This window comes from Takifugu flavidus, chromosome 16 (genome assembly GCF_003711565.1).
Source record: "Takifugu flavidus isolate HTHZ2018 chromosome 16, ASM371156v2, whole genome shotgun sequence".
Lineage (NCBI taxonomy): Eukaryota > Metazoa > Chordata > Actinopteri > Tetraodontiformes > Tetraodontidae > Takifugu > Takifugu flavidus.
In genome coordinates, this window is record NC_079535.1 from 11,882,769 (window position 1) to 11,909,655 (window position 26,887).

Below are 26,887 nucleotides of genomic sequence, written 5' to 3' on the forward strand. Positions count from 1 at the left end.
GACGCGGGTATAGGGATTCTAAATATGTATACAAAATCCACAAATATGTAGCATTGAAAAGAGTAGTTTTGAGCAAATTATTATATTCCCAAATTATGACGAAGTATCTCATTGTGTCCAAATACGATCTTTGGTTATACGCCACTATCGTCCTTGGTGTCGTCTTTAAAAAATGGTCCCTTATTTAAAAAAACAAAAAACGAAGTTTAAATACACACCATAAGAAGAAATCGGGAAACAGATTTAAAATGTAAAGTAAAAATTTATTTGAGAAATATTTTCGCAAATGATATAATCTTCCTTGTAATCGTCATTATCCATGTGACCTCATCATGGTTATCCATAAATATAACACTTAGAGAGCTGCTTTTCGTCACTCTTCCACATGTTCTTTACAATTTGTCATCTTCCTCAACGGACTCAGATTTTTTGCACATTTTCCTCTAAAAACCCCTTTATTAACAAGACAGGTACAGGAAGAAAGGGCTGACCCAGCCTTCATATTTAGGTTTTATGGTTTAAGGCAACCTGTTGGTTGGTGATCACATGTTGTTGAAATTCATCATGCCTTTCATGTTTCCAGCAGCTCCCTGCTGGAATTGACGCATCATTGACTGTAGACCTGCCATTCCACCTTAAAATAAGTAAAAAACACCAAAAATGAATAAATACATTAACAGCTCGATATTGACACATGGTCAAAACATGCAGTTTTTAAAAAATGTTTACATCATCTTCATCCTCTAAAATCTAAATCTTAAAAAAAAAAAAAAGCTGCTGGATCTCACCCATGTGATGCAGGACTCTGGGGTCCATCATTTTGGCCATCTGCTGGTTCAGTTTGGCCATTTGTGATGGGTTCACATTCTTGGACATGTCTCCTCCTGTAACAAAGAAAACGAGTTTGTTCAATCAGGCAGTCCACAGGATTTTACCCCCCCTTCCTGCTTCCCCCTTTGTGACCTTTAAATAGGCCTTTGATGCCCCCCATCTTCTTGACCATCTGAGCAAACTTGGTGTACTGCGTGAGCAACTCCTGGACGTCTCTGGTGGCCACTCCAGACCCTCGAGCTACTCTCTGGATTCTGTTTGGCTGCTTACTAAAAAGCTTGGCGCCATCTTTGCTGTCGAGCTCTGAACATAAAATAAAAAAAACCTTTTTCATTATCAAGCAAAGCATTAATTGAAGGTGTTGCAGGTGTACACAAGAGTAAACAAGCATTACCCTGGTCATTCATACTGTCCATGATGGTCATCAGCTTCTTCAATCGTGCCATCGACTCCTGTTCATTTCCTTTACTCATAAAATCTGTGCCAAAACCTGGAATCATCCCCTGAATGCATCACAAGGAGGGGAAGGAAAAGGAAAGGGAAAGAAAGAATAGTAAAACTTGTGTTTATCAAGTGTTCCAGCTGTGTGGGGTGGGGTTCACGTGTGGGGTTCATGTGTCCAGGTGTGTACCATAATCTGTCCAAACGGGCCCATCTTCATGATGTTCTGGAACTGCTCATACATGTCTCTGAGGGTAAACTGACCTGCAGGAAAGTTAGGGGTCAAAGTTGACATTCTTCGTGCATGGATGACGTCGTGCGATGGATGACGTGCTTCTTACCGTGCTTCAGCTTGTCAATCAGCTCTTCGTTGTCGTCCAGTTTCAGGTCGTTAACTCTGTCGATCAAACCCTCAATGTCTCCCATTCCTGCCAGCGAGAGGATCACTCAGGTTTCCATGACAGTGCAAAATGTCTACCGGAAGTATGTCACAACATGAGGTTACCGAGGAGTTTGCTGATAAACGGTTGAGTTTTAAATGGCTCAAAGTCATCAATGTGTTCTCCTGTTCCGATAAAGATGATGGGACTCCGAGTGGCTGCCACGCTGAGAGGAAACAAGAACTTCATGGCTTTAAAGGGACCAACGGCAACATCGACAGACAGGAAGATGAAGCTGGCCTTACGCGCTCAAAGCTCCTCCTCCTTTGGCGTGTCCGTCCAATTTGGTGACGATTACTGAAGCTACATCTACCTTGTCTTTGAAAGCTTTGGCCTGAGACTCACAGGCCTGGCCAATGGACGCATCCATCACATACACAATGTTGTCTGGTTGCTGGAAACGGGTTCAGAAGGCCACAGGTGGGTGACACACCAACAATTACGCATTAACACACAAATGTGGCAGTTTCCGGCCACAAGAGGAGGCGGCGTAGCCAGGTACTGACCACAGCATTAGAGACTTGCAGCATCTCTTCAAACAGCGAGTCTTCCTGTTTGTGTCGTCCGCTCGTGTCCACAATGATGATTTCGAAGTTCTCAGTTTTAAATTTGTCAACGCCCTCCGTGGCGATCACCACTGGATCCATCTCTGTGTAACTGAACACAGCAAAGGAGTTAGGAAAATGTCAGACAACGGGAATCAGACGGACACTTTCTGCAACTCACCTGCCATAGAATGGGATTCGGGCTTTGGTGGCGTTTTGTTTAAGCTGGTCGAACGCACCTGAAAGATTAAAGAAGATTACCATAACAACGATAGAAAGTGATGTACTGTATCTGGTAGCCAACAGCAAAGAACACTGTGTCGAGTAGTGTCATGATACATTGTGCAGAGTTAAACAGCGGAGAAATTGCAGTTGTGTAGAAAAACGTGAGCAATGTGAGGTCAGGAATATGTATTGTTGTGGGGACTGCGTCGTGTTGTGGCCTTGCATCGTGTCATGTACCTGCTCTGAAAGTGTCAGCACAGATCAGGCAGGTCTTCCAACCCTTCCTCTGGTAATAGTAGGCAAGCTGCGGAAAGCAAAAGTCACATGACGCATCCAACAGAAAGCATTGTGTAAAAAACCTTAAATATAGCTCATGTCGAGACGTGTGACGACACCTTGGAGCAGGTTGTAGTTTTTCCACTGCCCTGCAGACCAACAAACATGATAACATTGTTTTTTCCTTTGGTGGGGGTCCAGGCCTTCACACCAGGGTCCACCAGCTGAAACACAAATGTAGGTAGATACAGTAAATATAAGTGTCACACCACAGAAAACACATATGGTGTTTAAAATGACACATGAGCAGCATTTTGGGTGCATCGGAGCAGAAAAAGACTTGAGCTTTGAGGGCTTTTATCAAATTGTCACACTCATCTGTGGACAGTCAAATGTTTCAACATTTTTCCAAGTCTCCAGGAAGTCCAGAAGATGTCTGGAATCACCTTGACAAGCTCCTTGAAGACAGCATGTTGGATCATTCTTCGTTTGTTCAGGCCAGAAGCCATCTCCTCCAAATCTATGGCAGCCCTGCAAGGACAAAGAACATAGAAGACACAGGCTAGTAAGTGCTGCTAGCTAGACTAACGTGAGGTTCAGTGCCAACTTACTTTACATTCTCTCTCAGCTGTTTAACTAGTTTGATGTTGACATCAGCCTCGAGGAGAGCAGCGCACACCTCTTTCAACATGGCATTCAACACCTGCACAAGAGACCGACAAAGGGGGAAACGTAAAAGAAAATCAGAAAATCAAGCAGAAATGTCTAAGACAATTAACATTTTAGTGCTTTTTGCAAAATTGTAAATGTAGCAGTTTACCAAGTCAACAAATGAGATAAAAGATATGTGATTAAGGCGTTATTCTGCCAAGATTCAGGTACCTCCTCATTGATGATGGTGGCATTGCTGAGTGACCTCAGCGCCGAGGTGATCTTCCTTCCCAGATCAGCTAATACCATGACTGCAATCTGAGTGGGTCCTGTCGACGATGCACAAAAAATGGGAGCGAAGGACCCCCTTAGTGCAGGTTATCCGGCAGGTTAACGCTGTAGCACAGTCACCTACGCTCTGTATGAAAGAAATGGAAAAAAACAAAAACATCACAACAGATATCAGGTAACCACAGCAACAGTAATGTCTAAAACCAACGTCACTGTCGCACTGCACGTAACGATACTTTAAGATATTTTCAGGACCTGGTGTCAGGGATGGGACAAAAAAACTGATAGACCAGAATCAGTTTGTTCAGTTATACAGTAACTAATGACACTCCTCTTCATGGAGGCTGATCCCCTCAGAGTAGAAGAATAACACCAGCTTCCCCAGCTACAAGCTAACAGGCGATTATCTGTGACATATGTACAGTACGCTTCAGTTTCTTCAAGTGGAAATATTTATTAATCAAAAAACTCAGTGTTTGTAGTACGGATTTAAACGGCAGTGATAACACCAGTAGCAATCAACACTGCATATGATATGAACTATTTCTATATTGTAGTCTGAGAAGACATTTTCTTCTAATAAATACTTTTTAGGTGTAGAGCCTAATTGTTCAGCTAGTGTAAACCCTTTAAAATTTGTGATATACACTCGCCCAATTGTCGGATACATTTGAATACGCAGTTCAAAAATGACATAACCAACTTTTAAACTTTTCTTAACCATTATTTAAGCCCACGAGGACCACATTTCACTGCCATCGTTTGATAACGACATTGGCTACGCGACCATTTATTGCAGCAGCACTTTAGTGCGTTTGTTTCTCTCCGATACTTGTCAGAACAGCGTCAGCTGTTTACGGTCGCTAGCATTAGCTTAGCCGTTAACAGTCGCGTTAAAGAGAACGAAAGCTCGCCGTTCGCACCATATGTGTCGAGTTAGCTGCTGACACACGTCGAAGTGATACAGCGATGAAATGATGGAAATAATAGCATACATCACACACAATGTTTCCTTCTTACCTAAACAGGTGAGTTTAATCACACTATAACTGAGCACAGAGGAGCTCACAGAAGAACGTCATCCAATCAGAGTTGACCCGGAAGTACTTCCGTTCTTCGATCAGCTGAGAGTACGTTTTTAAGGCTACGTTTACGTGACAACGTGGTCAGCAGAAACGGAAAGGTTTTTCCTTTGCGTCTTCAAAAGCGCTCTACGTTGGCACGGAGAAGGTTTGATTACAAAGCCGTTCACACGAATCAGCGATAACTACTGAAAGCGCGGTACTGTGCATGCCTGGCCAGTAGGTGGCGATGTGCGTGTGCAGTGACACGGGTTTAAAACACGCGTCTGCGCACTACTGCTCTCCGTTGAAAGACTTGACAGTCGACCCCTCCCCCCCGAAAATGCAAATTACTACTGACATTAGCTACTGTATATCCAATCCAGTCAAAAAACTCTGAACATTTGTCATTTTTAATCAATTGGGCATAACATAGCTAATATAGGCATATTAGAGACTTTTACCCCTAAAACGAACTTCCTGACCAGTCAATCCCTTTAGTCTGTGGTCCGTATAACAGATTACAAGGAGTTTGATCGGTGCAGACACTTATTACTTTACCATTCTGTAGAAAGTATGGCAAACTTAAGGAACAGGTCTACGATGGTACTACTTTCCAGATTGTATTTAACTTTTCTTTTTTTCTTGTAGCAAGAGATGAGAGAACGCAAAACACAGTTAAAACGCTAATTATCAAGTCCATCGCCTTTGTACCAACAGCCTTTTAACTTCACCTTATGATCCCTACTTTAATGTACAATGTGTTTTAAGCGATATTTCCATATCATGAATGTCCTTTAAGCACTGTGAACAATATAAACAATCGTATATGACCCTACTTTTAGCAGTAGCTTTTAGCATCACATCAACAAGAACAATTTGCCGATCAAAACGCAAGCAAAAAAAGGATAGCAAGACACAAAGGCATGATTATGATGGATGGGAAAATAGCATTTTACAGGCCTTAGATTTAGAACCTATAAAATATATAGACAAAGTTAGAACATATATACAGGATTTTGCTGTAACAACCCAAAAGAGAGGTCTCTTGCTCCTAGGCTGTTCAAATCCTGGCATCATAATGATGATTTCTGATCATGTAACCTTGGTCTCCCCTTTTGCCTTATTCAATGTCAGAAAAATCAGGCCATTGTCATACCAGCAGGCCAGCAGACCACGCAGCTGCTGCTTCAAGCAACGGCAGACATCTGCATTGTCTGCTGCAATGCCATTCTAGAGGGAGCCTCAATGTGTATGGTGAAGCTGCTTCAGATGGTCCAGAACATGGAAGCACATCTGGTCTTTAACCTCGGTGGGCCCACATCTCCCCACTGCTGATAGAGCTTCACTGGCTACCTGTAGCTGCCCATAAGGTCAAGTAACTTATGCTGACCCACAGAACACTATAGCTGGATCTTCTCCCTCCTTACTTGAACAGTCTTGTACAATCTGTATTAAAATTCTGAGAGCAACAGAGGTTTCTTTTGTTTGTTTTTTCGTCTGCCATCCTGGTCCACGCTCCTAACCAGTAGGTGGCTTTAATGCACCGACACCAATTTTGTTTTTCATCCACCATAGAACTGAACGAAGACAGGAAGTTCTCGCTAAGAGCAAAAATCAAAGTGTGTGTAGAGGACGAGTGGCAAAGAGAATGGAAAAAGGGGAGGGAAGACTTTATTTTTCTTTCCATCCAAAAATTAAAAAGAGCAATTATTACCATGGAAACCGAGTAGATGATGTTAAAATATGTATACTAAAACTGGGACACTGTGGACTAAACACACACTGTTCACCCGGAAAGGTGAAACATTTACTGCTGGAGTGTAGGAACTATAGTGCTGAGAGAAGAAGCGTTTAAATCATCCGTATGTCTGGGTGTAGATTCACTTTTCATTAAAGTTTTTTTGGCCATGATAAGCACCAGCAGATCACGCAACAGCGTTCCAGGTCCTGCGCGACACGGGGCCTTATAGGAGAATCTAGATCGAGGGTGTGCGACCTTGGATGACCAGGGGGAGGCACTATTACGCCCAGGTGTGTGCAAACTGCCGGAAAATAGAAGAAGAAGAAGAAACTTCTCACGAGGACGTCAAATTAATTTTTCATTACAAATAAATAAATCAGATTACAGCTGATGATGGCAAACTAATGGTGGAAATGAATTTTTCTGAGGCAAAGTCAGAGGTGAAGCTGCTTCTGAGCAGAGTGGACCCATCCGATCTGCCCAGACTGATCAACTGGATCCGAGAATCAGGTGAGCCGCCGGGACCACAGAGCCAAATCCCTCATCACGCGTTGTCCTTGGAAACGTAGCTGCATCCCAGTACTGCCACAACTGGCCAGACTGGCAACCATAGTGTCCAGCAAAACATCGCATTTTAAGGGAACAATGAGGTTACATTTGTCTGAGAATTCAGTAGATTATCGGCTCGCTGCGATTGTGATTTTCATCCTGCAGATGAGCTGGATGAGCTGCTGTCGGACAACAGGAAGACCATTCTGCAGAACATTGCTGATGATCTGCGAGGGCGCCTGCCCCCAGATGCCATGTTCCCCTCTGAGAGTACTGTATACAGCAAGGTGATGCATCGAAGTGCCGGTCTCGTCCAGCAGTGCTCTTGCAGACTGATGACGGTGTTTCATCCGTAATGTTGACGGTGCAGATGCAGCAGTTGTGTCGGCCAACGCTCCATGTGGACAGCTTCCTGTATGATGAGGATCAAGTGGATTCTCTCTGTGAGAGTGGAACCATGAGCCGATCATTCTGCGTTACCTGTGGTTCCTACAGAACTGCCCCTTTGGGTCAGAACACATCAGCAACAACATCATCATCATCATCATCATCAGCTTTGTCACACCCTGGTGACAGCTGTCTTCTTCTTCTGCAGATTTCATCTCTCACTCATTTTCCATCCCAGAACTTCAGTTTATTTTCCAAACGGTTCTTCCAGACCTGAATGGAAGGGTCCTGGTGGATGTTGGCTCAAGACTGGGAGCTGTGCTCTATGGGGTGAGTAGATCTAAAACAGGGACACCGAAACTGTTCCACATAGAGGCGTCTGGCTGCAGGTTGCTGTCTGAAAACTCAGGTCGGTTAATAAATGAGCCAAGTCTGGTTCTAGTCAGCTTTTGCTTGGTTAAAACAAAACCCTTAAAGTCTGTTGGAAAAGAAGCAGATTCCTGCTGGATCTGAAATCACAAACAACTGACAAGTGTGTGTGTGTGTGTGTGTGTGTGTGTGTGTGTTTTCAGGGTTATTTGTTCAGTTCAGCCTCCCAGCTGATTGGTTTAGAGATCAGTGAAGAATTTGTCAAACTGCAGAATGAAATTGTGGAAAAGTATCAGCTGGCGGACAGAATCAAGGTGACAGCAATACAGAAGGAGCACACACACACACAACGTTTACGCAATATCCCGAGAGTACACGTGCATACTCTGGGGGTGGCTTCGTGACGAGTTTCATGTTCTGTAGGTTCTACACACTGATGTGCGCCTGCAGGAAACTCTTCTTCAGAACACTGATGTTCTCATCATGAACAATGTGTTTGAGTTCTTCATGGAGCCAAGTGAGCAAGTCAGGTGAGAAAACACTAAACACACATCGTCTCTGAGAGAAGTGTGTGCGTGTGGTGGCAGTGGCTGATGTTGTGTGGCTGGTCATGTGACAGACAGGTTCTAGTGGGACCTCTGTAGTTGTAGGTTGGCATACACAGTGGTGAGACATGTTCAGCTTTAGTCATGAGTTAATGTGCAGTGGAGACAGACGAGCGTGTCAGGTGACCTCTCAGCCATTTCTTCAGAAATAAATGCTCACTTTGATACAAACCTGCCAGTTTGGTCTCTATGTGTGTTTCTTCTGTCGGGAACTCTAAAAGCTTGCTGTCCCTTCCCTGATTGTTGTTCTTGATGCTGCTGTTGGGAGGTTTCTCTTAAGGGCTCCTGCCTGAGTTTGATTGTGTCCAATGTAAGAGTGGGTGGTCACATTTTCAAACAGCCAAATACCCCACACCCACACTGGTAACCCCACCCCCCCCCAAAAAAAATCATGGAATGAATTTGTAAACCAAAAGGTTTGCTGAACTTTTAATCATCATACACCTTCTACAGTTGAACTCAAATATTCTTCAGCACAGAGGAAATAATTCCCTCTTCTGGTGACCTAATGTGTCTTTATCAGTGGGGACAGTTTGCGAAGGGGGGGGTATGTCTCTGGACAAAGTGACTCGTCGTTTGGCTGGGAGATCATGATGGTTGGTTTATTGTTGTGATGTCTGCCGATAACCACAAAAGTACAAAAAGAAGAGCCTATAATAATCCAGTTGTCAGGGTAGTGATCCTTGGATTGCTCAGCGTGTGTGGTCGCTGTCACATTTTCTCCTCCCCTGTTGGTGTCATACGCAACATACGTTTGTGCCAAGTCCTTTGTCTCTCTGTCAGATTGTCTGTGTAGCAGGGTGTTAATAGTGTGTGTGCTTGTGCAGTGCATGGAGGTTCATCACACAGAACTTCAGGAAGAGAGGGTCTCTGCTGGTCACAGTCCCCAGTCTGCATGAGAGTTGGAAAACACTACAGGTAAACCACACGCTCGTCGACTCCCGATAAGAAAACATCACTTAGGTCGTGAAGTAATTGCTGTTTGTGAGTAGATGGTGCCGCAGCCTGGTTGGGTGGAGGAGCTCCCTGTGGACAGTGAGGTTTACCTGGACCGACACACAGACTCTGAGACTCTGACACAGATCCATCTGTACCGGGTCCTTTAATGTGGACTTGACAGAACTGACCTGAACATCTCAGGTGGATTTGGATCGGGGCTGCTCTGGACCTCAGGTTGCAGATTCATTCCCTGAATCTGCTTCATTAATTGGATATATCAAATATCCTTATCTCATCTGCCTGATGAGCACCACAATTAGTGTAACAGCAAGAGAGTTTTCTTCAGAGGGAAGTTCAGCAAATCAGACTTTACAGACATGATCAGAAATAGGATTGATGTTCTTTATTCATACATCCTGTTTTTGTTTCTAAATGAAGAACTTCTGCATCATTTGACCTGTTCATCTGTGTTGAAAACTTAAATTCTGCTAAAAGGAAAATAAAAAAAAACTTTTGTGTGGTTATATCCAAGCGTCTAATGTAACCATTAAATTCACTATTTGCCATTTTACTTGCTTGTGTTTGTCACTATAACTGAACTATATATTTGATCTGAAAAATGCCCAGATTTAACCATCATTCTGATTTTTTGTGGATTCAGATCTGAGACCCTCATGTTATAAATGACTTGGCAGCCAATTCTAACCAAAACAAAGCCTCGTCATCATTCTTTAAGAGTTGGAATAAAGGAAGACCTGTAGTTTAACTTTGACCAAAACATAAGAACAGAAACACAGTTGAATACTTGATAAGTTCATGCTACCACCATGACCAGTACATTAGTTGAGTATTGGCCTCCATGGTGACCTATCCAGACTCCATAAATGACCAGCTCCAAACATTGGTGCTTTCTGTCCTTGAACTTCTGCTTTTTTTATGATATTATATTTCCTTAAAATAATGAGGTATGTACGTCTGTACTCCGTCATCATCGGACCCACTTCCGGCCTTTTTGCGCCATGTGACTACAGGCTTGTGGGACAGTGAAACCCCGCCCATATACTCTATGTGGTGCGTTCAAGCGATCAACAATCAGGAATCTAACCCACCTTATAATAATCAAATATAGTGATGGGTTAAGTTGTATGAATTTGGCTGTTTTTGTAATAGTAGTATGTTTTACATATATGAAAGTTCATCAGGGCGGGAGTAAGTGGATATAATACGGGTTTCTCATAAACTCTAACTTGTTTTGAAATACAACTAGTTGCTTTTTTTTTTTTTTACATATACGCGTGTATCTTTTTAATCAGCATCTCAGTGTTTAGCTATATACGTATAGAATCTGACTTTTGAAAAGGTATTTATTTCACCTTGTTATTTGAAAACTAAAGATGAAATATGACTTGGAGTGCTGAAATTTCCGAGCCTCTCTGTGGGTTCGTAAAGTGGAATAAAACTTGGTCAACAAGCCGCTGAACCTTCATCGTTTCAGGGACTCTTCATTGGAACATCATTTGTCTCTCGATCAGGCCAGAGGTCGGTGAGTTTCTTACTCTGGGTTTCTGTTCTCCGGGACTTTGCTAGGGCCGTCCCGGCGAAGCAGAGTCGTCTGAGAGAGTTTCCTCCATGTGGGCAGATTACCGCCGAGTAGAACAAAAGACCCGCTCCGCCGCTGTTCAACTCTATCCTCCTAAACTCGGGCTCCATTTCGATTGGCTCGCTCTAGATACGATTCTTTGTCTCGCCGATTGTGACTCGGCTTCCTTCCCTTTTTCAGTTACGAGTCGGTGGGTGACGCGGAGCGCCGAGATGCCGCTTCTCCACAGAAAACCCTTCATCCGACAGAACCCTCCGGCGGACCTGCGCCCGGACGAAGAGGTCTTCCTCTGTAAGATCACATACGAAATCTTCAGAACCTACGAGTGAGTGCGACAACCTGCCCCGGGGGAGTCGGATTACGTACAGTTTGGGTCAACTTCCAGGTCGCAGGAAAAACAACAGTGACAGAACCGAACCGAACCGGCACCTTCACTTTATTGCCACTTTAATGACGCGGTTCACAATGACGTACCGGTCCGGAAAGTGAACTGCTACAAACGCGGCCAGATGAATAAGCTAACACAAGTTGGCGGCTGTTAGCAAAAGTTGTTTAGCCGATAGCTGCGTGACGCAGGCCTGCTGTCACGTGATAGGGTGGCCGTAAGTGTGGCACACGTGCCGGTTCACCGGCGGGAGGGCCCGTTTGAGAGGCGTGAAATCTCGGAGGTTGAGGATCACTGGATCCTTTTGGCGATCCCATGACCTCCAGAGCTGTCAAACACACTATTCGCTCCTGATTTAAGTTGATTGATTACTGACCTCAATCGCTGAAACCCCCTTCAGGAATTTTCTTATCTGCTTAAAAGTATTTGGATCCAAAAACATGTTTACGCTGGTTCCACCTCGTTCGCTTGCTTTGAGATGTCCATTTCTAGGTGGGAAACAGATGGACCACCTTTATCCTTCTGTCATCTCCATAGTGATAGTTGCTTATAGGCGTGACATCACACCCAAGTGTCCGTCAGTCCCCGTCATCACAGTGCGACGTTCTCTCCGCAGTGAGTTCTTCGAGCGGACCATCCTGTGCAACAGTCTGGTGTGGAGCTGTGCCCTAACGGGTCGAGCTGGCCTCACCTATTTGGAGGCCATGGAGAGTGAACGGCGGGCCCGACAAAGTCTGAAGAGCTTCCCGCCCTCTTTGCTGGTGCCGCTGCTCCACCTCGCGGCTATGAGCCGCTGCAGCAGACTGTCTGACCTCTGTGAGGATGTCTTCATGTTTATCAAGAACCGTTTCTTCCCTGGAGAGGCCGTAGAACTCGCAGGACGTAATGGAGACAGGTAAAGAGGGGGCATGGCGTGCTGTCGTCAAGGCTCGGTATGTCCAGTCAAGTACAGGAATACATTTCTGATCTGAAACTAAAAATACATTTGAAATATCACTTTGTGTGGGCTGTGACTTGTTGCAGACAGGTGTGTGAGATCCTGCAGGTTCACTCTCCGTACTCCACTGCTAACGGAGCGCCAGCAGCTAACGTCAACACCAGACCGGCCGACACCGACAGCATCGTGATCAGCGACAGTGACGATGAGAGCCACGCCGTGCAGAGTCCGCCTCCCACCACCAAAGGGTCAGTAGGTCAAGGGTCACACACGCTGTCTTGGTCTTACACATGGAGGAGGAGGTGTGCTCGGAATCTTTATGCTCACTCAGGCTCCACATGAATTGTGTGTTTGCATCCGCTTGACTTGTTGAACCGATAGACAATATTCTTCAATGTCATGGTTCAAAAACCGGTTTAAACCCGCTGTGAGCAACTTGTCAAATGGTGGTGGAGTTGGAGGTGGTGGCCTGTGGGTGCTCCTTTGTTTAGACACTGGTACTTTTCCTCCATCTACTTATAAATCACATTTACGGAGTGAGACAATATAGAGAGAGAAGCATACATTGATCAGATATGACATCATGACCCCCCAAAGGTGAAGGGATGTATGTATAACTGATCATTTAGTCCTCCGAGTTGTGATAGAAGCAGGGAAGAATCATGACTGGCTGGGAAATTGCTTATCTGTGTCTGTGGACATTTATATTCATCATTTGGACTTCTGTGTCAGCAGAAAGAAGCCTCTGAGCCCATCAGTCTTTAAATACACGGTGAGGATGGATGCGCACAGCGAGCCGTTTACCATTAATGCCAGTCGCATAAGGTGAGTGAGCGCCGTGGTCTTGGTGCGTTTGTGTTGGCCTTAATGCCAGAGTAGGGCATCGGTCCGATGACACAAAGATGTCTGTCTGTCTGTTCAGTCACCGGAAGGCGACTGTATCCAGAGAGAGGCTGAAGCTACTCTTCAAACAACACTGTGAACCTGTGAACGGAACCATCGCAGTCAAGGTGATAACACATACTTGCATGTCAGGGAAGCCATGACGGGGTCAGATTCATGTTCTCACCTTAGAACCGTGAGCCAGGGACCCTGTTTGTGTTCTGTTTTCTAAAATAACAGCATGTTCCCGTGTTACTTCACACGTTATCTTCTACAGCTAACATTGGTTCAGCCTCAGTCAAAGAGAAATCCTGCATCCCACCAGGAACTGTTATGTCCTGCATTCCTGCTTCTTTATGTTGCCTCGTTAGCTTAGCAACATGATAAATCTGTAATAATGAAAGTTTATTCATGGTGATGTTTGTGCTAGGTCTCAACGGTGACAAAGTACCAGCTGTGTGAACAAACGTTCTCACAGTTCTTCCCCGATGATTCCCCCCTGGTCTCCTTCAGCTCTGGTGCTAAGGGTGGAGGCTGGAGTTCACCTGGACAGGTGCTTATCAAATGGACCTTTTAGGAGATTGATAAATGAATTGGTGATGTGATCTGAGTGATGCATTTGCAGGGGGACTCTTCTGTGCTGAAGGAGAAGCTGAAGCTGCTGCAGCAGAAGGAGGAGGTTGCAGCTGCTCGACTAAAGATGGAGAAGGAGGCACAGGAGGCCAAGAGGCGGGAAAAGGAGGAGCAAAGGAGGATGTGTGAAGAGGAGAAACAGAGGAGGAGAGAAGAGAAGGAACTCAGAAAGCTAGAGAAAGAGAAGGTGTGCGTTTTCACACCGCAAATGTATAAACAGCCTGACGGGGGTTGTTGACTTTGGAATGTAATTGGCAGGAACGAGAGAAGCTAAAGGAGGAGAAGAAGAAGTATGCCGAGCGGCTGAAACTGTGGAACAAACCCAGAGAAGATATGGAGTGTGAAGATCTGAAGGTGCGAACGCCTCTACCCAGCAGCGGCCCGTGTCTCTGCTCATCCACAGTGACTTGATGTCCTGCCCGTGTGTCTCCTCCAGGAGCTCCCCTGCCCGCTCCCCGTGAGGACCAGGCTCCCTTCCGATCTCTTTGGAGAGGCATTGATGGTTCTGGAGTTTCTGCAGGCTTTTGGCCAGTACTTTGACCTGAAGGATGAGTTTCCTGATGGAGTCTCTCTGGGTTAGAACACTTTCAGTCAGCACAGGATCCTCGTTAAATTTAAAAAAAAAGAAACAAGCCTAATTATAGTCAAAGTAATTCTCGACTCGATTTTGGGACAAACTGAATTTTTGCTGTGTACTTGTGCTTTCGAGGTTCAATTGAGTGTAAAAGGTTGTTCTTCAAAGATTATGTTCATGCAGTCAGTTGAATAATGTTTTTTTCTCTCTGATCAGAGGTGTTAGAAGAGGCTCTGGTCAGCTCTGACCCTGAGGGACCTCTGTGTGAGCTGCTCTTCTTCTTCTTATCAGCCATCTTTCAAGCTCTGGATGAGGAGCTGGAGGAGGGGGCTAAAGAGCAGGCCGAAGGTCTCACACTCTTACATGGACGTTCACACGCACGTCCTTGTTCTTAACGTTGACCATCACAACCTAGTGACTAACTTTCCCCTTAACCCATGAACCTTAAAACCAAGTCCGACCTTCAAAAACACCACAGACAGACAAGATGTCGTTACATTACAAACGTACACACACACTCAGGCTGCACTCGCAGCAGGACCATGGCTTCCTGTTGTTTATTGTGGTGCACATGTTGTTGTTTGACAGATCTTTCTGAGGTTCTGGACGATGACGGTGACGCCGCCTGTTCTGCTCTGAGCGCCGTGGCCTCCCTGGCAGCCGTCTGGCCTCAGCTGTTCCAGGGCTGCAGCCTGAAGCAGTTGGACCTGGACAGCTGCACACTCACTGAGATCCTGCGTCTTCACATCTTGGCATCGGGCGCCGACTGTCACCACGGCAACGCAAAGTTCCGTTATCAGAAGCAGGGTGGCTTCATGCTGATGGATGACCCCTGCGTTGAGCTGCGTTTAGCTGAGGCCGGGCTGCTGAAGAGGCTGTCAACCACGGCGGTCTACGACCTGACTCCAGGTTAGCAGCGAATCCATCAGACATTAGATCCCAGTATTGACTCGGTTTTGATCTAATAATGGTTTAAGAGAAGAATGAGCTGGATTGAAGAATGCGTGACAAAATGACAGAACAAAAGAAGTAATGATCCGTGTGGTTTGTGATCAGGAGAGAAACTGAAGATTTTACAGGCGCTCGTGGGGAAGCTGCTGACGTTGGCATCAACCAGAGATCTGATCGAAGACTGTGTGGAGGAGCAGAGATCTGCCAGACAGGATCTGAGAGAGATCAGAGCGGAACAACACAGACGACAGCGAGAGGAAGCTGCTCTCAGGTATTCTTGAACTTTAACTTTCTTCATTTTGACCACTGGAAAACAGACAAAAGCTAAAATCATAAGTTGGTATCTGTACTGGTGAATGTTGGGTCAAGGCGTTGATCGGGTTACTGTTGGTTGTGACAATGTATGAAAGCAAAGTTTAGATAATCCGAGTCACTATGTGGGCCAGAAGATCCAAAGACAGAAGTGTAGAAGGCCCATCAATGTTCCTGCTACACTGACTCCATGAAGAGCTCAAATACCGAGAACAGCTGACTGAAGAGTCGGAGGATGATCCAGAAACATCTGAACTGGAGGTCACTTTAGCCCAGGATGAAGACTTGAATGAATACGGCACATCTGCCTGGGACGGCTCCTCCTCACAAATGGAGTGAGGGGCTATGGAGATGCCTATGAGACGGAGCTTCAGCAGACAATGAGAAACAGTGAAGAAGAGTGAATGTGACTGAGGCTGCTGTTCTGTGGACGACCATGTCTGCCTGATCAACTCCTCAGCTGCCCTACTACTTACGCCTTACGCAGTCTTGGAAACACCCTGGCTCCTGATAAAACTCAGACTGTGTCCCTCATCTACTCTGCACCAGGATTTCCATCTGAACTTTGCCAACATTAATCCAAAGGTCACCAACAAGGAAACTAGGAAAACAGGACTAACGAGTCACAGGGACGTGCACAATGTTCACTCTCTCCTATAAGGACTCTCTTTCAACTGCAAAATCCAATTATTATGCTGATTTGGTTCAATTAGACATCGCTAACGCGCAAACATTATTCTCTCTGGAAAACAAGCGCTTTCTTTGCTGTGGATTGAGCGGAATCCAGATGGAGCTGTTCGTAAATATTGTGAGCAAGGTGATCATGAACGTGAGAAGCAACTGTTCTCTCTAGATGAAATGAAATGAAAGGGAGGTTGAAGATGGGGTGAAGGTTATTAAAGTTGGTGGGTTCTGTGTTTCTTAAGAATTGGGGTAACTGCAGCAGGAATTGGGGTAACTAGAGATGTCCGAGGGTTATTTGAGAAGTCGGAGAATTGCTTTAACCAAAGCAGAGAGGATCCAGCTGACAAGTAGAAGGCTTAGGTTCATGGATAGGACTGGAAAATGGTTTGAATCATATCTCTCTCATCCAACTTTCCCAGCCATATTGCTCTGCTCTGGTGTTCCCCAGGGTTCTGTCATTGGGCCCTCCCACTTTACTGTTCTTCAGAAGATCCCATCCTGGTTCTCCAGCAACTTTCTTGAACATTTTTAAAATTCTGTTTTTTACTTTCAACTCCATTAACAACCTGGTCCAACAACCTCTGTACCTAATTGAGCTGCTTCGTGTCAAACTACCCACCAGTAGTCTCAGGTCCTACTCCTACACTCGGCTCGCCATCCAACCTGCTTGTGTGACCACCATGGCGTCAAGTTTCTTCAGCCACTCGGCCCCCAACTCTGGGACTCTCTTATGGAACATGCAATATTCCACCTCACTCACTACTAGAATGCAATAATTAACAATAATGCAGTAATTGTAAAAAAAAATAAATGACTGTAAGCATTGCTTTGCTACTTCCAACATGAGTGCACATCTAAAATGCATCATCATTAATAAACAAAACCACTTCTGTCTTAGAGTTCGCCTCCGAAAGGAAGAGAAGCTGAAGGAGCAGGAGAAACTGAGGGAGACCGAGGGAGATTTAGCTAGCAGGTAATGACGAGCGCCTTCTGCTTTTGTCTGTGATTTATACCAAATGTAAGGACTGTTTGTGTTTCTGCTGCAGGGACATGCACGGAGGTCTACACGCTGAGGAGAACCAGGAGCAGGCGAAAGGTTAGCCTCCTTATTTCTTGTGTTCATGGGTCGTGGCTGCTCTTTAGTCTAGTGAGATCTTCTCGGTCACTTACCTGCTGTAACGTGAAAAATCTCCTCCCTGTTTGCCAATATGTCCATACAGTTTCAATCCAGACACCATTATTCATATATTCTATTCAAAGTTTTAAAAATATGGACGATAGTTTTGCAATGCTGCCCTCTTGTGGCAGAGAGGCGCCAGAACAGTCTTGTTTTTGAAGGGGCTGATTATGAACAGCAGAACTTTATTCTGGCAACTGTTTTTGGCTTCGTGGTTCTCTGTTGCCTCGGCTCGTGTATGGTTTGTTCTCACGTTGATTTTTATCTGTCGTCCATAAAACTCAGTTCTAAAATCCAAAGAGCAACAGATGACTTCAGAACTCAGACCTTCATACAGCAGCCTGACGGCAGAAGAGCAGGAGAAAGAGCAGGAGAAGGTGCGGAAGTCCTGCAGAATGACTCCTAGGATGGATGGAAATATTGTGTAATCAATCCTTCAGATGCCCATGTATATGTTTAAGTAACGGTGCCATTTACAGATCCAGGAGCTTCAGGAACGGATCCAGAAGGCGGCGGCGTGCACCTGTTTGCTGCCACTGGGTAGAGATCGGCTGTATCGGCGCTACTGGCTCCTTCCCTCAGCCTCCACCTTGTTTGTAGAGGATGACTGTTTCGGCCTGACAGAAGAGATGCTACAACCTCAGCAATACTGTGAACTGGACACTAAAACCAGCATGGAGGAAGAGGAGGTGAAGGAGGAGCCCGCCGAAGGCAGGTGAGTGTTGATGCTGAATTAGCAAGAGCTTTATTAGCAGGTACTTTTCTCATTACAAGACATTTGCCTGCCCACAAACACTCGCAGAGAATTAAATGGGAACAGGGTTCACACACAAACGCAACCGAAACAGCCATTTCTAATGATGGTTTCTTGTTCAGCGCTGGTTCGGTCCCTGCTCCCCTGTACTCGTCGGGCCTGTCGGTCCAAAGACACAACCAGTGGTCCTTCTACAGCTCCATGGAAGAGGTGGATCACCTGATCGAGGCCCTGAACCCCCGAGGTCACCGAGAGGGCGGCCTGAAGGAGGCACTGCTGCAGGAGCGGGACAGGCTGCAGCTGCTTATGCAGAACTGTAACCAGAACAAATACAGCCACACAGGTAACGCACAGGTGGACCCACGCAGGCAAAGTCACACAGGTGGATTTATGCAGGCAAAGTCTGCAGCGGCCACGTTATATTGAATTTTTAGCTCTTTAATGTGGTAAAAAACAAATGAAATGCAGTCCGCTGTACGGGACGCTAACCTAAAGGTGAACATGTACTGGAGAACCTGTCAGGTGACTCACATTGGTGTTGTGATGACATCATTGGTCTGATCTTTGATGGTATAAAGAGGATTATCATTGATGGATGTATCTATATTTGACTCCTGGGCCTCGACTCTCGCTTTGCACTTTATTATAATCATCTGTGGAAATCTGTACACACAGGTGAATCACACAGATCTAAACAAGGAAAAATTTGCTTACAGATCACCCAGAGTCGTCTCGATCTGTCCCCGAATGCACGTCTACGGCAGAGACGGTGATGGAGGCGAGACTGAGAGACCTGCTCCTCGACATTGAAGACCGGATTTATCAGGGAACTCTGGGATCTCTGAAGGTACAGACAAACGCCTCACACCTGAGGAACGCATGAAGAAGGTGACTTGACTCACCCGTCCACATGTCTCTGGCCAGGTAAAGGACCGGCAGGTGTGGCGATCTGCACTGGAATCTGGGAACTATGAGCCGCTGTGTTCCACCAGCAGAGAAAGTGGAGGGTTTGGCAGACAGACGGAACACATGGATGTGGACACGCCTTTTCTCGCCAGAGCTGGAGACAGGTACACACGTGTGCGCGCACCAAAAGATTTATCCTGAAAACTGATGGTCCAAATGTGCGTGTTCAGGCGACAGCTCAGGTGTGAGGAGGTGACTCCCTGCAGTGGCAGTACGACTCCACAGGTGATCAGCCGCTCCGTGCATCACTTGGCTGAAGCTCTGAGCCACATTGAACAAGGTATCGAGAGGCGCTTCCTTAAACCTCCACTAGGTGAGACTCCGCGGGCCTTGAAAGTTTTGGAACAACCTGGAAAAGTGCGGAAGGGCATAAAATGATGTCATCGGACATGTCCACAGGTGAAGAAGATTCAAAGAAAGAGCAGAAGATGAAGAAGACCAAGAAAAAAGACGAGGATCGGTTGAGTGAAGGTAGGAAGGCAACGCCGCGTCCTGACCGTGGCGCCATGTGGTGAGTCACGACTGTTTTCTCTCTCAGACGGCAGCGAAGGCGGCCGTGTCTGTAAGACGGTGTTGGAGCGATGGAGGGAGTCTCTGCAGTCCTGCACCAGTTTGTCTCAGGTCAGACGGCCTTAAAGCAGCGCTCTGATTGGCTGACGTCAGACACGCCTCATTTACACGCACATTCCCTCTGCTCAGGTGTTCGTCCACCTGTCCAGTTTGGAGCGAAGCGTCCTCTGGTCTCGCTCTATCCTCAACGCTCGCTGCCGAATCTGCAGGCGTAAAGGAGACGCCGACAACATGCTGCTGTGCGACGGCTGCGACCGCGGGCACCACACCCACTGTCTACGACCCCGCCTCAAGGTACAGGTGCCACACCTTTAGCCCCTCACGCGGAGGAACATCTCCACGGTTCTGGAACTGTTTGTCAGCAGCACTTTAGCGTCACAAGAACTATTTTAGGGAACTTATTCCACTTCATTGTTGGTGTTGACTAGCTTGGCTAAGCTGCCAGTACAGTGGCCACTGTGATGACTGACGCTGTGTCCTGGCAGGCTGTTCCACAAGGTGACTGGTTCTGTCCAGACTGTCGACCCAAGCAGAGGTCCAGTCGCCTCACGTCTCGTCAGCAGCACCCCGTTCATGAAGAGGAGGATGAAGAGGGTGTCGAGGAACAAGAAGAAATGGAGTCGGCAGAGGAAGATGAACCTGAAGACGCGTCGGATGAGGAAGTGGTCGTGAGGTACGATGGGAAATATTTTTTTATTATTTACTCGTGCCAGGATGAGATTGGGAACACCTGCTTCCCTCCTCTGAGCAGCACCCGGAAGAAGCAGGCGCTGCCCCTTAAAGGAAGGTCACGCACCGCCGCCAAAATTCAGACACCCGTTGCACCCAAAACTGCCACCACGTCCAGGAAATCACCTGCGTCCAGGTGTGTCTGTGTGTCTGTGTCGTATGTGGGACTTTCTGTTTACATTAAACCGAACCCTGTTTATTGATTCCATCCCATCACAGGTCAGTGGGGAAAAAGGCTACAGCCCACTCTGGGAATCAGGTGGCTGAGGTCCAGCAGGCTAATGGGAGCAGAGCGTCTGCTCAGACCGAGTCTCGCAAAAGAGCTGTGGCAGGTATCGGCCAATCAGGAGGCCGCGAGTAGCTAAATGTCTCTTTAAGCTATTTCTGACGCTGGCATCGTCTTCCAGGTGCAGCTGTACCACCTAAACCATCCAAACCAGTCACCCCCTCCGCCTCCTGCAGTCGCCGGTCTTCTGGCAGGAGCCACGGCATCCACGAACTGTCAACCTGCGAACAACTGATTGTTGAACTGGTCAGGCACCAAGACAGCTGGCCATTTATGAAACTGGTGTCCAAAACACAGGTAAACACACCTGTATTTACAGGCGCTCGCACCCATCCAGGTGTATCAGATATCTGTGAGACTAAAGGCTGCGTCTGCAGGTCCCCGACTACTATGACATCATCAAGAAACCGATCGCCCTGAACACAATCCGAGAGAAAGTCAACAATTGTGAATATCAGTCGGCAGGTAAAAGCACACGTCCGTGCACGGTCGCCGTAGATACGGCAGCCTTTGAGTTACAGAACATACTTATGGGGTTCTGAAGGGAGCGGGACATTTTCAGGATATGATCCGAGTGAAATTAACGGCCGTCTCTCCCCTTATCTGCCCTCAGGCGAGTTCATCGCAGACGTGACGCTGATGTTCTCCAACTGTTTTCAGTATAACCCTCGACACACCAGCGAGGCCAAGGCCGGACTCCGCCTGCAGCTCTTCTTCCACTCTGAGCTCAGGAAATTTGGCCTCTCCGAGCACGACTCTGCCTCACCTGCCAAACGTTCCCGACACTAACGTAAACAGCTGTAGTGATGGTGTGACCGCGGCGTTCTCTGAACATTACATGAGAAAAGTTTCTGGATCTTCTGCATTCCTGCTGATGTTCTCACTGGTTCTTGAACGACATGTAGCATTCACGGCTCCTGATCTCTTGGTCCCCTGCACTGACATCACCACTCTGATCAGCTCAGGGAGGCAGCTTCAGAAAAGCTTTGGCTGCCACGGCAACAGACAATAATGGTCATCGGGTAGATCATGTGATGCCAAGCTCAGGTATCGGAGGACTTTCTCAGGGCTGGGGTTCACAAGGGTCCTGACCTGAAGGTCTACATGTATCCAAGCTCCTCCCACTGTGGACAGGCCACGCCCCCTGGCCCAGCATGTCCCACAACTTCAATCAAACTGAGCTGACCTCAGACCAGAAAGACCTTCTCCCGTTGTTGCCTCTGGCAGACCCTTACACTCAGGTCTCTGTTTCCTGTCAACCCGTTAATGAATAACCTAGCTTAGCATAGAGACAGGAAGTGGGCAGAATCAGTCCCCTGCTGAGATTTACCTAGTTTAGAAAGCGGTGTCTTCCTGCCTTCGGCTGTTGGATTTTTCTCTGTGTGTTCTGTGCACACTACACTGGACCAGTTGTGTATTTATTTAGTTTGTCTTTATTTATGGCCGATAGTTGCTCTCTTACCTCTGTCATGTTCTAATGTCAAATTTAATAAATCTTTTCTAGTTTTCAGTTGTTCTACAAATCTGTGTCTCATCACATCCCCCGTGAATAAGAGGAAAATATATGCTTTATTCCAATAACATTGATAAAGTTTGAAAAGCCCCATAATTAGTTATTCTTAAAGGATTAAGGAGGCGTCATAAAATACACAACTATTACCCAGATAACATTATATGCAAAAAGGGTGTTAATGTGTTATTTTGTAACTCACCCAGAAAGTTTCTTATTGTGGTCCATTATGGAAGGAACTTTAATTTCTGACTAATTCATAAAAGAACACTTAACATTATAACCCTGTCGTGCTGAAAACATCTGGATAGTCTGCATCACCCTGGAAGAACATCTGGGTACTCTGGATCACCGGGGCAAATCGGTTCTGTCTGTTGGTCAGAACAACAGAAATGTCAAGTTTTATGTTCAGAGGAAATAGTTCGACCGCCTGCGCAGCCGGAAATGGTCGTTTTAGGGGTTCTGGCACTGGGTCCGCTGGTTCTGGTCCGCGGGCGTCGGGCCGCGTAGCTCCGCCTCTCCGCCCCGCCTCCTCCTCTTCTCCCACCGCTCCAACGGACGCATTCCCCGCTACCTTTCACCCCGGAGAAATCCCGATTACACGGCGGAGCAGCGCTAATAAACATCGGGACAACATGGTAAGAACCACCTCCAGACGCTCCTGGTTCCAGCCGTGGTACCGAGGGACCCAGTTCGTGAGAGGCCGTGGTGTGCGGGTGTCGGCTGGACCGTTATGTGGACCCTCCCCGAATAGCGGATATTAGCTAGCATGGCCGCGGTTGTCGCCGACCGTTAATTCGTACTAACATCGGCCAGAAGTTTGTCCCGCCGCGCCAGGTTAACGTTTTGACGGTCCCCGGTATCTTCTGAGTTTCGGAACCGGCGGCCCCTGGTGTGGCGCCGGGCCGTGTCGGCCCAAGCACCCCCAGGCGGTGTGGCCCCGGGCGGCCATCTTATTAACGGGTCTTTTGGGGCTGACCGGCCCGCGGCTGGATCAGGACTAACGCGGACGAACTCAGTAAAGGTCCAGATTCGTGTTGGGCTGCTCCGGGAGAGTTCGGTCAGAGAGGCGTGACTCTGCAGTCTGACTGGGAGCACTGGGCTCCAGCCTGTCCCAGTTAGCCTGGTAGCCTGGTAGCCTGCTAGCCGCGGACTGACGGCTCCAGCTGCTCTGAGTCACTGCGGACATTTTAGAGTCTGATCAGCCGATGATTGGATTGATCGATCAGCCGTCAGCATTTGCTGCTGCTGCTGATTAATCTTTAAATTAATCATGCAAGAAAACTCCACTGTGGTGACCAAGAATCGTCAAAAACCTGATAATGCAGAGAGATCTGATGTCACCGGTCCTCCTGATCAACTGGACCTTCCCGACAAATGTATTGATTAACTCATCAGCTGAAAGTTTTCCTTAAAAAAAAGAAAATCATGGATCAGGGGACAGTAATCAATTATCTGGATCAATGAATTGTGCAATGATCTCTGCATCACGAATGGCTCTTTGGAGTTTTATGGATCCTTGGTATCAGCAAGTTAAATAATAATTGATCTACTTGAGTCAATTATAAAGTTAATTCGTATGATCCGCATGGTCAGTGATGACGTCACCCGCACACCGGAAGTGCATCAACGTGGGTCTATAAATGAAGCTGCCCTGACTGACACTGAGGCTTCTGTGAACGGTTGCCGTCATGGTTGTTTCCGTGACAACCGACAGATGACCTCTGGGGGTTGATCCTCACCTGCTGTCACAAATATTTAATGTAATTGGCGACATATCTTGAAGTGGTCACGTGGTGGACTGATGACCAGACCAGGAAGTGCCTTCCCATCACATGATCGGGTGGGTGGAGCCACTTCTGAAATCCTTCGTACAGATGTCGTACGTTGATAGGCTACAACGTGAACATCGATTAAACCTAGTAATGAATCAAAAGGAGCCCTTTTTCTGTTCAGCACATGGTCGGTCAGGTGATTGCTCAGCTAACGAGGGGTAGATGTGTGTTTGCTAATATCGATGCCTTGTGTTTCACAGGCATCGGGCGTAACAGTGAACGATGAGGTCATCAAAGTGTTTAATGAGATGAAAGTGAGAAAGTCACAGACTCCAGAGGAGGTGAAGAAGAGAAAGAAAGCAGTGCTCTTCTGCATGAGCAATGACACAAAGAAGATCATTGTGGAGGAGGGCAAGCAGATCCTGCAGGGTGAGATTGGCGAAACCGTGGAAGACCCCTACGCTCGATTTGTTAGTCTCCTCCCCCTCAACGACTGCAGATATGGCCTATATGATGCCACCTATGAGACTAAGGAGTCCAAGAAAGAGGACCTGGTCTTCATCTTCTGGTGCAGTATTCAGACCATATCTGACCTCCTCAGACCACGTACAGACCTTCTCAGACCTCAGACTGAACTCAGACCTCAGATAGACTTACTTACTGACATCTCTAGACCACAGACTGATCTCCACAGACCATGCACATACTCAGACCTCCTAAGACATCAGACATATCTCTTCAGACCACTTACTGACCTCCCCATGCTGAGCTCCTCAGACCTCCGACTGACCTCTCGAGCCCACAGACAGACCTCCTCAGACCATGCACAGACCTCCTTAGACCACAGACAGATCTCAGACCTCAGATAGACTTACTCAGACCTTTGACTGACATCTCCAGACCACAGACAAACCTCCTCAGACCACATACTGACCTCTTTTAGACCACAGACTGACCTTCTCAGACCTCAGACTGACGTCTTCAGACCTCAGACCACGCACACACTGAAAAAAATGAACCATACACTCTGAATCTCGATGTCTAGAAATGGATTCTGGGGTTAAAGCAGCTGTGTCCTCCTCAGGGCTCCAGATGGCGCTCCGTTAAAGAGTAAAATGGTCTATGCCAGTTCCAAAGACGCCATCAAGAAGAAGCTAACAGGTGATGTGACCAGATCCGCCATCTGTCCATTAGGGTTAGGAGGACCTCCTGTTGTGTTGTACGCTGTGTTTGTTGGTCAGCTGACGCCTGGAGCGCGTCGTCTCAGGTGTATGATGTCGTGCATGTGTGTGTTTTCAGGTATCAAGCACGAGTGGCAGGTAAACGGGCTGGATGACATCCAGGACCGGAAGACCCTGGCAGAGAAACTGGGTGGGAATGTGGTGGTGTCTCTGGAGGGGAAGCCCATCTGATCTGGTGGCGAACCGAGCAGAGACAAGCCAACCGCCGTGCCATCCGGACTGAAGCACCCGACCCCCCCCCCAACCACCTCCGCTTCACCCAGCAGCTCGCTCCGTCTCTGTTCCTGTCCTGAAGGACTTAGCATCTTTAGGCTTCGGGGGTTTTTTTTGTTTTTGTTTTTGTTTTTTTTCGCTTTCCAACGTGGAGATCTCATTAACATTATTATATGCAAATCCCTCCCATTTCTGTTGCCATATGGATTCTGTTCATCTGGCACTACAAATAAACCCTGGACAGTCGTCTCTCTTGCAGCCAGAGTTTTGCCAAAAGGTCAATGTGAAGAAAGCAGCCGCACGTGTCAGAGGCCGGTTCTGTGCCACCCACGAAGCTCCGCCTCCTGTTGCATATGACTTTATTTATTGTTGTAAACTGATGCCCATGTCCGAGGCAGACGTTTTGTTGACTATGCATGAAGAGAAGAAGAAAACAGGCTGCTCTTTGTGTTGAAACTGTGCCGCTCTCTGTCTGTCACTCCGGTAATGTTTGTTACCTCATTTCCTGTCGGACTCACTGTCGTTTCTAGCTGTTTGGTCGTCGCCTCACTTTCAGTTTGAATGTAACACCACGCCACATAGTTAGCCTGCACTTTTATTTTGTAAGAAACACTACAGGAAGCAGATTTGACCTCGCAGCGAGAGATGACTTGTGACAACTTGAACCCGACGACATCTGGAGCCTTAATGTGGAAACTTGTTTCTGAGATCACAGGAAGCCACTCTGCAATAAAAGCATGTGGCAGATCTGATGACTCCGCTTCCTGTCTGTACTTTCACCCGTTACGGCCTTTTCACAGACCCAAACCTCAGACCTGCCCTTACATGTATCATCCCACACTTCCTGTCCGAGCAATAAAATGTCAGTGAGTCAGGCGTGGACGCCGGACCCAGAAACCGGTCTCTGGACAGCTGCTAACCCTGATCCACTCTGAAGAACCTGATCCTTCTGCTTCTATTTGTGAACGTGTGAGTAAGCACGTCCACAAAAGGCAACACCGGCCCGACCAATGAAAGGGTGAGGAGCAGGAGCACCCTAATGATGTCACATGGCTTTTTGTTAAGAACTGTGGTATAAACACTTTACAGATGACCTAAACCAATCTAAATAGGTACAGTGTTGATTTGTTGACTGTATAATGGAAATTGGTAAAGTGAAGTTCAAGAACCTGAATGTAAATGGGTCAGCGGCGTGATGTCATCAGCCCGGAGGGAGACCGGCACCTTAAACCAGATGGTAGCATGTCCACCATTCCGCTGCGTCTGTGCTGCTGCAGCATGTTGGGACGCTCTCAACCACATTAGAACATTGTAAAGACTCCATGTCTGTGCTGTTCTTCAGCTAATCAGGCAG

The 26,887-nt window shown here is 46.9% G+C and overlaps 4 protein-coding genes and 3 long non-coding RNA genes across 7 annotated transcripts; 3 read left to right on the top strand and 4 right to left on the bottom strand.

Annotated features, from left to right (window-relative positions):
- Nucleotides 1-242: 242 nt before the first annotated feature.
- On the bottom strand, nt 243-4,999 carry srp54 (signal recognition particle 54). The gene is made up of 16 exons (XM_057058807.1): nt 4,721-4,999; nt 3,641-3,827; nt 3,370-3,461; nt 3,205-3,289; nt 2,878-2,982; nt 2,720-2,786; nt 2,439-2,496; nt 2,219-2,369; nt 1,958-2,106; nt 1,778-1,878; nt 1,614-1,700; nt 1,463-1,536; nt 1,226-1,334; nt 964-1,134; nt 789-884; nt 243-634 (listed from the first exon to the last, which is right to left on the bottom strand). Exons 2-16 carry the CDS (start codon nt 3,716-3,718, stop codon nt 543-545), a joined length of 1,515 nt encoding a protein of 504 aa, XP_056914787.1. The 5' UTR covers nt 3,719-3,827; nt 4,721-4,999; the 3' UTR covers nt 243-542.
- A 1,805-nt stretch (nt 5,000-6,804) lies between these two features.
- zgc:109986 (uncharacterized protein LOC553566 homolog) lies at nt 6,805-9,805 on the top strand. Its single transcript, XM_057011534.1, has 8 exons — nt 6,805-7,015; nt 7,220-7,341; nt 7,425-7,563; nt 7,650-7,771; nt 8,014-8,124; nt 8,234-8,340; nt 9,243-9,333; nt 9,408-9,805. Exons 1-8 carry the CDS (start codon nt 6,910-6,912, stop codon nt 9,519-9,521), a joined length of 912 nt encoding a protein of 303 aa, XP_056867514.1. The 5' UTR covers nt 6,805-6,909; the 3' UTR covers nt 9,522-9,805.
- An 895-nt stretch (nt 9,806-10,700) lies between these two features.
- On the bottom strand, nt 10,701-11,542 carry LOC130513008 (uncharacterized). Its single transcript, XR_008946574.1, has 2 exons — nt 11,321-11,542; nt 10,701-11,243 (listed from the first exon to the last, which is right to left on the bottom strand). It is a non-coding gene; the product is annotated as an uncharacterized LOC130513008 (long non-coding RNA).
- Nucleotides 10,984-22,304, top strand: baz1a (bromodomain adjacent to zinc finger domain, 1A). Its single transcript, XM_057011495.1, is given in 28 exon segments — nt 10,984-11,279; nt 11,956-12,234; nt 12,363-12,524; nt 13,012-13,101; nt 13,199-13,286; nt 13,589-13,711; nt 13,784-13,978; nt 14,050-14,145; nt 14,228-14,366; nt 14,582-14,713; nt 14,954-15,274; nt 15,422-15,587; nt 17,211-17,285; nt 17,359-17,408; nt 17,775-17,866; nt 17,969-18,204; nt 18,366-18,586; nt 18,960-19,090; nt 19,168-19,522; nt 19,609-19,680; nt 19,748-19,830; nt 19,909-20,073; nt 20,265-20,452; nt 20,531-20,644; nt 20,728-20,840; nt 20,916-21,091; nt 21,172-21,259; nt 21,408-22,304. Coding segments are annotated over 28 exon segments (4,422 nt in total). The 3' UTR covers nt 21,584-22,304.
- Nucleotides 18,216-22,646, bottom strand: LOC130513009 (uncharacterized). The gene is made up of 4 exons (XR_008946575.1): nt 22,507-22,646; nt 19,146-19,558; nt 18,775-18,906; nt 18,216-18,557 (listed from the first exon to the last, which is right to left on the bottom strand). It is a non-coding gene; the product is annotated as an uncharacterized LOC130513009 (long non-coding RNA).
- Nucleotides 22,647-22,807: 161 nt separating this feature from the next.
- cfl2 (cofilin 2 (muscle)) lies at nt 22,808-26,285 on the top strand. The gene is made up of 4 exons (XM_057011537.1): nt 22,808-22,942; nt 24,340-24,647; nt 25,164-25,240; nt 25,379-26,285. The coding sequence occupies exons 1-4, from the start codon at nt 22,940-22,942 to the stop codon at nt 25,489-25,491; spliced, it is 501 nt and encodes a 166-aa protein (XP_056867517.1). The 5' UTR covers nt 22,808-22,939; the 3' UTR covers nt 25,492-26,285.
- LOC130513010 (uncharacterized) lies at nt 24,569-25,056 on the bottom strand. Its single transcript, XR_008946576.1, has 3 exons — nt 24,993-25,056; nt 24,891-24,932; nt 24,569-24,765 (listed from the first exon to the last, which is right to left on the bottom strand). It is a non-coding gene; the product is annotated as an uncharacterized LOC130513010 (long non-coding RNA).
- Nucleotides 26,286-26,887: the final 602 nt, after the last annotated feature.

Excerpts from the sequence above, each read along its gene's own strand:
- cfl2 (XM_057011537.1), top strand. Across the intron at positions 24,648-25,163 it reads GACCTGGTCTTCATCTTCTG|GGCTCCAGATGGCGCTCCGT; the intron begins GTGCAGTATTCA and ends TGTCCTCCTCAG. Across the intron at positions 25,241-25,378 it reads CATCAAGAAGAAGCTAACAG|GTATCAAGCACGAGTGGCAG; the intron begins GTGATGTGACCA and ends GTGTGTTTTCAG.
- srp54 (XM_057058807.1), bottom strand. The coding sequence starts at position 3,718 with ATGGTATTAGCTGATCTGGGAAGGAAGATCACCTCGGCGCTGAGGTCA. Across the intron at positions 2,497-2,719 it reads TGCTGACACTTTCAGAGCAG|GTGCGTTCGACCAGCTTAAA; the intron begins GTACATGACACG and ends TTAATCTTTCAG. Across the intron at positions 2,107-2,218 it reads TGCAAGTCTCTAATGCTGTG|CAACCAGACAACATTGTGTA; the intron begins GTCAGTACCTGG and ends ACCCGTTTCCAG.
- zgc:109986 (XM_057011534.1), top strand. The coding sequence starts at position 6,910 with ATGGTGGAAATGAATTTTTCTGAGGCAAAGTCAGAGGTGAAGCTGCTT. Across the intron at positions 8,125-8,233 it reads AGCTGGCGGACAGAATCAAG|GTTCTACACACTGATGTGCG; the intron begins GTGACAGCAATA and ends CATGTTCTGTAG. Across the intron at positions 8,341-9,242 it reads GAGCCAAGTGAGCAAGTCAG|TGCATGGAGGTTCATCACAC; the intron begins GTGAGAAAACAC and ends GTGCTTGTGCAG.